Genomic DNA, 11,349 nt, shown 5'->3' with positions numbered 1-11,349 from the left:
ATGTTTACACAGCATTATCTTATCCACAAGATGTCTTTTATTATTGTTTTCCATTGACAGTATCAGCCAAAACTCAATGTTAGAAATTAAACCAAAACATGGTTAAAGTACAGAGGAGTATGGAACATGATGGCGTCCGGAGAAATAAGTGTAAATCCTATAAGGTCTATGGCTATAAATTGGATCAAAGGAAGTATGATAAAACAACAGTATCCTGTTATGTCGCATGGTACTCACTCATATTTTTTTTTTTGCAACGTTAAGTTAGAAGCAGGTAAGCAGGAATAGGGTAAAACATGGTATGTAAGGAGTATAATCGGGGTACACAGTAGGGATCTTGAGACTTTAATGGTCTTTGTCTGGGTTCGGTAAGGTAAGGCATCGATGTGGGTTTGGGATGCAAAATGTTACACTGATAGTGATTACAGTAAATATTTGGGTTGACAAGCCATTATGAATTGGTAGTTGTGGGCGCTACCCATATTGTAGATCTGAATGAATAGATATATTTGCACGACCATTGAGTGCAGCGGGCAGCGCTGAGGCCTGAACCTGGGGGTTATAAAGTGACAGGGTCAGGTGTGGTTCAGCTATCACAGGGGAGTTAGCCTTACACGTACGACAGTTTCAAGAGGAACAGCTGCTTGGTGCTGTCAGTGCACTTTTTAAATCTTTCCAAAGTAGTTAACATGAAGGGGGCGTGTCCGGCACATGCGCCTGGTGTCCAATGCCAGGCTGCTGGAGGCGGGCGTGGTCTCAGGGGGGCTGGGGATGGGGTCGAGGGTCGGGCAGGCAGGATGAATGATGATTGGTGGAGAGGCAGGGGGAGTTACACCATTGGCTCCCTGCAGAGGACGATCTCCAGCTCGCTGCGGTAGAGCTTGCCCCCGTCGGACAGAGCCATGATGCTCTGCTTGTAGCCCTGCAGGTGCTCCGCGTTCACATCCTGCACACAAACATCCCGTAGGTTTACCATGGACACCTCCAGCTCTACGCCAACCGCTGACATCCCAGCATCATGCTCTGCTTGTAGCCCTGCCTGTGGTCCCACCTCCGGAACAGAGCATGTCCCCATCGTGGACCGGGACACCAGGTACCACGACATTAACCACTGACCTCCTGAACAGAGCATGTCCCCATCGTGGACCGGGACACCAAGTACCACGACATTAACCACTGACCTCCTGAACACAGCATGTCCCCATCGTGGACCGGGACACCAGGTACCACGACATTAACCACTGACCTCCTGAACACAGCATGTCCCCATCGTGGACCGGGACACCAAGTACCACGACATTAACCACTGACCTCCTGAACACAGCATGTCCCCATCGTGGACCGGGACACCAGGTACCACGACATTAACCACTGACCTCCTGAACACAGCATGTCCCCATCGTGGACCGGGACACCAGGTACCACGTCATTACCACTGACCTCCTGAACAGGGATGTCTTTTGCCTAACACAGTTTCAGCATTTATTTTGGAGCAATGTCTTGTGCTTTACAAGGCTTGTGCTTTACATCTTTAGCCCTTAGTATATAGCGGCCTGATGCCCAATCATAGGCAAATTGAAAAGAACCATCGGACATGAGTCAGGCTGAAGAACACAGATATGATATGCCAGGCATTTTCTAACCATACGCTTTGAACCACATGGTTTGAATGCCAAGTTCCATGTTCTATAAGCAATATCACATTAGGTGTTCTGGGAAGCAATCAATTAATTTGAGTTTCTTCCATTTTGGGGGAGGGGGGGGGGGTTGCAGATTCGAATAGAGATAACACCATTATCTGGGTCTCAGAAAATACCTTGTTGTTCTTCTGGTACAGGTCCCGTAGCAGAGCCTCCAACTCCTGCTCGTCAATGTATCCATTGCCATCCTGAGAGAAGGAGGCCGTACAAGCAGAACACATTATGGATGGGCTTATGCTCATACTTATCATCATAAAGAGTATGGTGACACTTCACAATATGGGCACATTAATTAACCATTCATTAACATTATCTAATGCAGATGTATGCAGTGACCAACAATCAACTAACAGTTGATTAACAGTTAACTAATGGTCTAGTTATCATTTACTAATGCTGTTCATGTTAACTAAGGTAAAGATTATTTCATAGGGTTTGGGTTAACCGTAACCCACTAACCTTTACCCTAACCTTAACCCTGAACCCCATGCTAATGCTAGTTATAATAATGCTGATTACGGCATATACTAATGTGAATAAATAGTTAATCAATGTGCCCTTAGTAAATATGTTACGAAAAGAGGACTTCCATTTTTAGTTGAATGCATCAAACTACTGTTCATCTCAATGTGCTCATGAGCACCACAGGAAGGTCCTCTAGTGACTCCTTAAGAAGGTTCCTGTTAGTGCAGCCAAGCCTTAGTCACCTACAAACCCTGACGGGTTTGTGATTGGTTTCTGCTTTCAAAGGATTTGGAATCAGCAGACATATTAACTCTAGTCTCCTGATATCTTCCTCCTATTCTGTCTGCACAGCAACCCAGGGTGTATACTGTCCTCGATTACAGGAACAGTTCCACAATTCTTGCAATCATATTCAAAAGACACCACACACACTCAAAGTAAAGTCAATAAAAGTTGGAGCAACTACCAAATATCAGAGGGTAGCGATATCTTCATTGCGTGCCATCATGCATTTTGTTTAAAGCTCCGCATATTCCCAAGCGCTTGCAGGGAGAGCCATGTTAGTGTTCAGTTGACCTGCTCATGTTTGCCGACAGGCCGCTCTCGCCCTCTCTACCCTCGATTATTTTAGCACCAGTGAAGCAGTCAGCAGCTGCCCATGTTCCAGCTTTTGGACTAGGGACTCATGAAACTAATTATACACATAAACGCTGAAGCATCGCTGACTGTGTCTACATGGGTGAACTGCGAAGGCTCATCTATAATCCAACAGAGGGCCTTGTTCTCAGTTTATAGCCGATGCACTGTTACTATGTAGCAGATTAGTTCCACTGTGACCGCGCAGCCATGGCACACATCATAAGATCTGCATATTAAACACGGCAGAGCCACTGACAAACTGAAGCCATTTGGCAGAATGGAGCCGATTGTGAGCACTCAGCGATGATTGTTTTAGCAACACTGGATACTTCATTCATGAAAAAATAATATTATAATAATGAACATACTTTAACACTTTAAACACTCATTTTGTGAACTGACAAGCCTGACTCAGTCTGGCTGAGTCGGGGGTAAAACTCCTGATACTGGCCAGGGCCATGCACAAGCTGTCTTCTTCCGTTTCACTAGCGGCACAACATAACATTTTCCCCAACCCCATTCAGATTACACCACGCCCCCATTGTAGTGATTGGACAACAAGCCAGCAAGTATGGCTTGCTGATTGTCTAGTTGATTAGCTTTGATTAGCTGGATTCAAACGCCAAATTTCCCCCTTCTTATGCAAACGTGCTGGTTCAGTGACCAGACACAGCACAGGGTTATTTGGAGGTTGGGGATGATATAAGTTAAAATATACTTCAAATTTGACTCTTTGGTGATTTTGTTTTTGCTACAACCATGAGCTAGGTTAAAAAACGATTTCACAATTGATTCAACATGGAGGTAACAGAAGACAGATGAGGTGCCTTACCTTGTCATAGTAAGTAAAGATGGCATTGAACTGCTCAGTGGTCAGTTTGACACCCTAGAAAACCAAAGGATGCCAGTTTTGTCAGGATTTGAAAAGAATAAGACATCTTTATAAATATCATACTGCTTCTATCTTTGTTTTGTTTCCTCCTTTAAAATGGTTTGTTTTTAAAGGAGTTAAAACAAGTTTGTTTCCTCCTTTAAATGTGTTTTGCTGTACTAAACCATATCCCACGGATGGTGTCCTACCTGGAACTTGAGGAGGAAGTTCTCCTGGACAGGGAGCAGCCTATAACAGACACAAAAGGAGTCTGTTAGGTACTGAATGTAAAGATTTTTGTTATAGACAATGTTTACTGGGGCGGTTTCATGAATCATGCCTGGTGCGACTGTTTTGAATACCTCGCCATCTCTGACAGTCCCAGCTTCCCATCCCCATTGAGGTCAAACATCTTGAGCTGTGATGGAGAAGGGACACAAAACATGTTGAGGAAAGGAAACATTCTCTGAAATCATTGCGACTCTGGGCGATAACCTGACTAGCCGTGTGCTTTAAAAGCTTTCGAAAGTGAGCTGTTTCTTTGTGTCGTAGGAAGACAAAATGTCCCATCAGTGCAGGGGTGGACCATCAATCATTACGGTAGCGAGAATGACAAAGGACCGTTTTTTTCCCTCTGTAAAGCTGTGGCAAATCAGGAGCTGCCTGGCAAGGCTTGGTTCAGCTAAACCAGGTCAGGCTTTGAGGCTTACAAGGGTAAACAGATGTTGGCACATCTGGGCATTGAACACATCACCTGAGGCTCAGAGTGACATCACTCAGGCATACACCTCTGCAACCATCAACGCTTTTGTTATCCACCTTGCATCGTCTTATGAACAAAATTTCTGACAGACACATGCAATGATACTACTGCCATCTTTCAACTGTCTTCAGAATAAATAAAGCAACACAGCCCTCGACGCTCCACCTATTGTAGCGCCACAACGCCCTGAAGGCTCTGCAGGAGGCCAGAAACATCAGGGATGGTTTTGTCTTTATCCTACCCATTGTGTATCTACCTCATTTTTCACTCATTGTTCAAAAGAAAATGAAAGGAGAAGCGTGCTTGTGTTTGTGTGTGGAGGGGGAGAGAGCAAAGGATTTACGATAGTCTGTGTGTACTCCTGGAGCTTCTGGTCGTCATAGTGCCTGTTCGCTTTCTTCAGCAGGTCTGATAAAAAACCCTGGACACAGAAAAGGATGCATACATGGGATGACAGAGCTCTGTCTTATACCATAGCCATGTCAAGGCTAGCACAAGAATAGCACAGGGGCACATTGGTAAGGTCCAGCAATATCTGTAAACTTTGGAGATTAATAAATGGGTTGTCAAACCATTAACCCCAAAAACAAGTCCTACCTGCAGTTCATTTGCTTCAATGTAGCCACTGCGATCTGTATCATACCGCCGCCATGCCTATCACAATGAACACACAGATGCAACATGTCCATCGATAACCATTTTATTAGAGCCCTTTAGATGACACATGTTCAGTTAGTCGCCCCCCTGCCCAGGGCGGCGACATGGCTCCCCAGCCTCCCGTACTCTGAGCCTCACGGCTGAGAGATCAGAGTCCTTCAAGGAGTTCTGAATCAGTCCCTGGAGGAGGATTACAAATCCTGCCTCTCTCTCTCTCTCTCTCTCTCTCTCTCATTAACACACACACATTCAATTCCAATCCTAACCGTCTTCTCCACAGACCACAGGGCGAGAGCAGTCCAAATCAACACCAACACGGACATTTAAATTAATGTTTTAATCTAGCAGCTGTCGCTATCTTAAGAAGAGCACCTTATCAAAGATGAATGGGCTGATTCCTCCCCCTCTCAACTCTCCTCCCCTTTCTGTTCTCCCCTCCTCCTGGCTGGGCTGAGAGGGGCTACAGTGGACCTATCCATTATATATGCTTGCCGAAAATAGATGGTTCAGCTTTCCTTTTCTAACCCTTTTGAAAAAACACCATCACACCACCTTCTCTCTCTCTCTCTCTCTCTCTCTCTCTCTCTCTCTCTCTCTCTCTCTCTCTCTCTCTCTATGTTTCTTTCTATCTTTCTCTCATCTTTCTTTTTCTCTTATTGTCTCTATCTTTCTCTGTCTTTCACCCTCAAAATCATTATCTCTCTTTCTCTGTCCTTCGTTTCTCTCTCGTCTCTCTCTCTGTTAATTCCCTCCTACCACTAAAGTCCTTCATTTTTCAAAAGACATTTTCATTTTGCATGTAGTTTCACATGACTCTCTGCTATTATCTGCCAATTTCCCCCCTCTCTCTCTCTCTCTCTCTCTCTCTCTCTCTCTCTCTCTCTCTCTCTCTCTCTCTCTCTCTCTCTTTGGATTGTCCCCCCATCCCGCTGAATTTGTGTTGAAAGAAGCCTTTGTCAATAAAACCGTATACCTGAACCATGTAGCCACTGAAATAGCTGAGCTATAAACATCACTTGCTTACACTACACAATATTGCACTGTTTAGACTGTTGGATAGAATAATAATTTCTTTCAGCAATTTACATATTTGCCAAATCTTCCACCGTAGCAGTGCCCTCTTCCAGCTAAACATAAGCTTTTTTCCTAAGTAAATATTGTACTGTGGTGATGTATCATTGACTTAATAACTTACTAGCTTTGGCATAATCTCCATCTTCGATATAGTGCAAAAGGATAGATACTTGATACACATATGATGTAATGTAATCTTAATGAAGAAACAGACATACTGCCGCACAGGCGTACAAACACACACACACACACACACACACACATACACACACACTTACCGCCATGAATTCGGCGCTGGAACCGACAAACTGTCTGAAGCAGAGCAGGAAGTTCTCTTCAGTTGGGAGGATCTGGGCGAGCTAAGAGACAAGATGAAGAGAAACAGTCAAACATGGAGAGAGAAAGAGAGAGCAGGAGCTAGAAAGGGATTAAACGAGAAGGCGAAACGAGACATGGTAGGAGGAAAAGCCAGGGGAGAGGACAGGGCTTAAATGGGCTACGTAAATAATGGAGTCTCCTAACTCAGAAGAAATGTTGTACTTGATGAAGCCTTCAGTCCTTTACCAATGTCTGATAGATTCATAGCAGGTTTATTGATGAGATAATAATGCATATTCCACACTAGCCCTGCTGTATTTCTTCAAAAAAAATCTAGAAAAGAAAACGATAGAAGGTCTCAACACCTACCTCGGACATTTCAATGCGGCCATCTTTGTTCTTGTCAAAGTTCTGCATGAACTCCTTCATCCTTTCTCTGAATGTGGGGTTAGCGGGGTCCTAGGAGACACACACACACACACACACACACACACATACAGACACACACAGTGGCATACAACACAGGCCATTTTCATCAATGACAACAACCAGAAATCTGTGAAAGTCAAAGCTCCTAGAAGCTCTAGCATCTGAACCAGCAAGAAAGAATCCATGGTCCTCTCACTCACCACCCCTGCTCCTTTCCGGGCCTCCTCCAGCTCCTTGAAGAAGCTCTCCAGCTCCTTCCCCTCAATGAAGCCGTTGCCTATAGGACACAGGAATGACCATACATGACACGGGCGCAGGGACACTGAAGGCAGTAGGGTCAAGGGTCGGGGTGGACACTGGTGTCGGGAACCATAATGGGAAGGCTGCACACACCGACACTCAAGAGGTGATGGGTCGTCACCTTCTTTGTCTTGAATCAGAAGCATAGACCAGTTGCAAACAGCTTGTTTGGAGATGCATCTCTAAATTGACCTTCCTATGATATGAAATTGAAACATAACCTTGTATCATTATGTCCAGAGAATTGAGACATTAAGAGTTGTCCAAATCAAGGGCTTTTCTATTCTACCTTTTTGCATTTAATTTCCTTGCAAATTAAGGTAATCAATTGTATTCTTACAGTGAAACTGGCTTTTAGAATAAATAGGATTGTTCCAAATATATTTGCTTTTGTATCATTGCCCTGATTTAGGGCAATGTTGTGCACCCTGATTCAACTGACTCTGCTGTAGTCGCGCTCCAGTAGCACCATGCCAATACAGCAGGCCCGGTGGACCAGAGGGCTCCAAATGATGGGATTGGCTGCTTCAACAAAAAAAGATTGCAATGCTTTATATTTTCTCCATCTTACCTGGTTGTCTGTCTATCTCTTTGTTTCAGTTAATCAGCATAGTTCCTTTGGCTTCTTTATTTCAACAGCCTCTTTCCATTTGCATGTGTCTGTGCATGTGGATGTGTCTTTGTGCGTGTGTGTGTGTGTGTGTGTGTGCGTGTGCGCGTGCGTGTGTGTGTGTGAGAGAGACGCAGGCAATGACATTCTTAGCTGCTGCAGATAATTTTCCCTATGGGTCTTATTGACATTTTACTCAGAGATAATGCATTGTAATTAAATCACCTGCTTGACCACTTCACTGGGTCAGATATGATCACCTATTAAACCAACCGCACCTACTCACAGGTCCTAGCTCTTGGAGAGAGTGGGATTTGCATACCAAATCAAGAGATTATTACCTAAGCCAGCCATTCAGATTTCTCTAACAATAGCTTTCTGCACGGTAGCCACGGTATGTAGGGTTAAGTAATAGATTGAATACATAATCCTCACATCTGCCCATCAGACAAAACCATATGCTGAATGTACCCTAAAGGGTTTTTCTCATGAAATGTGTAGTGACCTAATTAGTAGTGGCATGTAGTTGTTAAAGTCCTAAATATATATGCTTTGAGCTAGCATGTTCAATCTTTTAAATCAAATATTAAATATGTATACACTAAACTAAATATTGACTTCTTCTTCAACATGCATTTTGAAATCACCACAATTCTTGAATCAACAATGAGGCATTTGAAGACACAGGTTTTATGACATACAATACTCAGTGGCCAATGGGGAGTTTGTCTGTTTCATCATCCATGTGAGTTTGGGCCTACATATGTATATTTACTCATAGCTATTAGCTGTTGATTCTGTCTGAACAAACAAATGAGCTCTCTTGTTCTCCTGCCCTGGGGACACTCCTAGCTATAAGGGACAAATCAAACATTATCCAAATCCACATCATTGTACTCCTTGCATTTGATTTGCAAAGTGGGGTTGCAAATGGTATGTAAAATGGCCGGATCACTCAAACACCTGGGACTTCTGGGACACCTGGGCTCCATTGTAATAGTCAACAAAATGACTTTGCTAACCCCCGTCCTTGAACAGGGCTCCAGTCCAACAGACAACTAAATGACCTTTCCTAACCCTCTTCCTTGGCCTTGAGCGAAAACGTCAGGAAACCAAGGAAAGATGTGAAGGAGAATTCATGTGGACTGAGGATGTGAATCTGGCTGATTTACACTAGGCAAATCATAAGGACTGAGTGGGAGAATCATACTGATCAACACTTTGCTTATAATAAGGACTGAAAAGGAGAATCAGATTGATTAACACTAGGCTAATAATGAGGACTGAGTAGGAGAATCAGACTGATTTACACTAAGCTTATAATAAGGACTGAGAAAGATAATCAGCCTGATTTACATTACAACAATTATGTGACCGCGGAAGATGTCATCTTGATTGTTTGTTTTTGTGAAACGCAGATTGATACGTCGCTTTAAAAAATAAAGCCACAGTTTTAGCGTTGTAGCGGTATAGCAGCAATTCTTTGATGCCGCAAGGAATTGTGGGAGGCATTTTCGCCTTTAATCCAATAAAGGGAGGTCCAATGTACCCTATGCTATAGTAGGCATTACAGCAACATTCCTTAGCGTTTACAGAATTCAAACAGCTCCTATCATGGCTGCCACTTAGATACTTCCGGGTCATTTCACTCAGTTCGGAACCTCCCTGAGCAAAAATACTATTTGAACAGAGCCGTTTGTACGGGCATCGGGAAAGATAATGGGGAGCTCATGCTCTAAAATACCTGACCACTATGGGACTGCCTATCATATAAGACTTGAATCCCTGTCCCAATATCTTTCAGTGTAGGCCGACGTGCCATTTATTTCTAGTAGACCTATTATATACTTTGTTATTTGCATTTGTATTTATTGCTCTTTGGATGTTTGGATCTTGTTTTTTATCGCTGGGAAATAATACAGCAGGGATTTGTGAGAAAGGTAATTGGCCAGGGAAATGCTCAAACCCCTGGCAGCACATTCTAATTGGATTGGGAGTCGTGGTTGTTGCTAGAGAACTCCTGGTTACCAAGGGGTTGGTAACCATCATATTTGATAAGAGCTTCTTCCAATTAGGAGGCTTTCCTGGTTTAATTGGCACTGTTCATTTTTCACGACCCACAGACCTTTGCTCATAAGGGTTGTCTTGTTTTGTGGCATTCAGATCTATTGTTTTTTCTTTACTATTACATTTCCTAGAATTTTGAAAAAAACGTTGAACCACGATATGCTCACCTGTCGACGGTACACATAATACGACACAAAGAATTTCATAACTTTTTTTGGTCATCCAAATTTTAGTCGGGGGCGTTTTAGAAATGACATGTGTTAGTAATTGGTCGATGCTTTAGGTGGAAAAAAGCAAGGACCACTTACTAACAAGAAGCATTGAAATAATTTAGAATTAGTACGCGGGGAAGTAGGTAGGCCTATTTGTGTTCAGCCTCGTCATCAAGTAGGCCTATATTACAACTACGCTTTCCATTTTATTAATACACGGGATGATGATTATTATTATGATGATTGTTTATATTATTTATTATTATTAGCCTACTACTAGGCATATTACCGTTATTTTATTATTAAGGAGCTGTCGGGTTTATCATGTTGTAGGTCTACTTGAGATAGCTTACTCTTGGTGGTGCGTGTCATGGTTGCAGCGTTGCGAATAATACACACACACACACACACACACACACACACACACACACACACACACACACACACACACACACACACACACACACACACACACACACACACACACACACACACACACACACACACACACACACACTTGCACATGCCCATGCCCATAGACATATCGAAATCAGAGCAAGAACGAGACAGTGAGATAAAGATTTGAAAAATATTACAAAATAATAGTAGGCCTACAAAATATTAATCGCCTAGCACAATTAATGAATGAGTTTCGACGAATAAACTACCGAATTAATGAAATTGTAATTAAGACAGGATGATAATACATTATTGAAGTTTTGGAATTGCCTGATAATTTGCACATGCATATGAAATCAAAGGTCGGAATTAAATGCAGCCTTAATATACGTTAGACTTGATCGTACTACTCTTTGAACGCATAATTAGGAAGCCTATATTATCAAAAATGTGATTCTAATTAACTTTATTATTAGGCTAATTTATAGCCTTCAGCCTACTTTTCTCTCAAAAGCTGATTTGATTAATTGACGAATTCACTTACGAACGGTGGTAGCGTGATTATAATGATTGCAGTTATTTACAATATTCAGTTTCTACAACTTTTGTCCAAAAATGTCTGTCCTACCATCAGCGTCGAAATGTTTCCAGATATCGAGGAACTGGGATGCTGTGCACTCGGCCAGATGAAGATGAGGAGGCTGTGCCTTGTTTGCCATGTCGTCGACAGAGAAGAGATGAACAGCCGTAAGTCCTTCGCGCCACAAAATCCTCGACTAACTTTTCACTGTTCCAGGCGAACCCACACTGTGAACCTCGTGCGGGCGGACCTGCGCTTTTTAACC

The 11,349-nt window shown here is 43.0% G+C and overlaps 1 protein-coding gene across 1 annotated transcript; it reads right to left on the bottom strand.

The window, feature by feature from the left end:
* Positions 1-14: 14 nt before the first annotated feature.
* Positions 15-11,349, bottom strand: calb2a (calbindin 2a). Its single transcript, XM_060060916.1, has 11 exons — positions 11,133-11,349; positions 7,117-7,193; positions 6,857-6,946; positions 6,448-6,528; positions 5,036-5,092; positions 4,782-4,859; positions 4,038-4,093; positions 3,885-3,924; positions 3,637-3,690; positions 1,817-1,888; positions 15-946 (listed from the first exon to the last, which is right to left on the bottom strand). Exons 1-11 carry the CDS (start codon positions 11,221-11,223, stop codon positions 830-832), a joined length of 813 nt encoding a protein of 270 aa, XP_059916899.1. The 5' UTR covers positions 11,224-11,349; the 3' UTR covers positions 15-829.

The sequence above is a fragment of the Gadus macrocephalus genome, chromosome 9 (genome assembly GCF_031168955.1).
Source record: "Gadus macrocephalus chromosome 9, ASM3116895v1".
In the NCBI taxonomy this organism is placed as follows: domain Eukaryota; kingdom Metazoa; phylum Chordata; class Actinopteri; order Gadiformes; family Gadidae; genus Gadus; species Gadus macrocephalus.
Note: the sequence above shows the minus strand (reverse complement) of the source record. Positions and strands in the feature narration are given on the sequence as shown.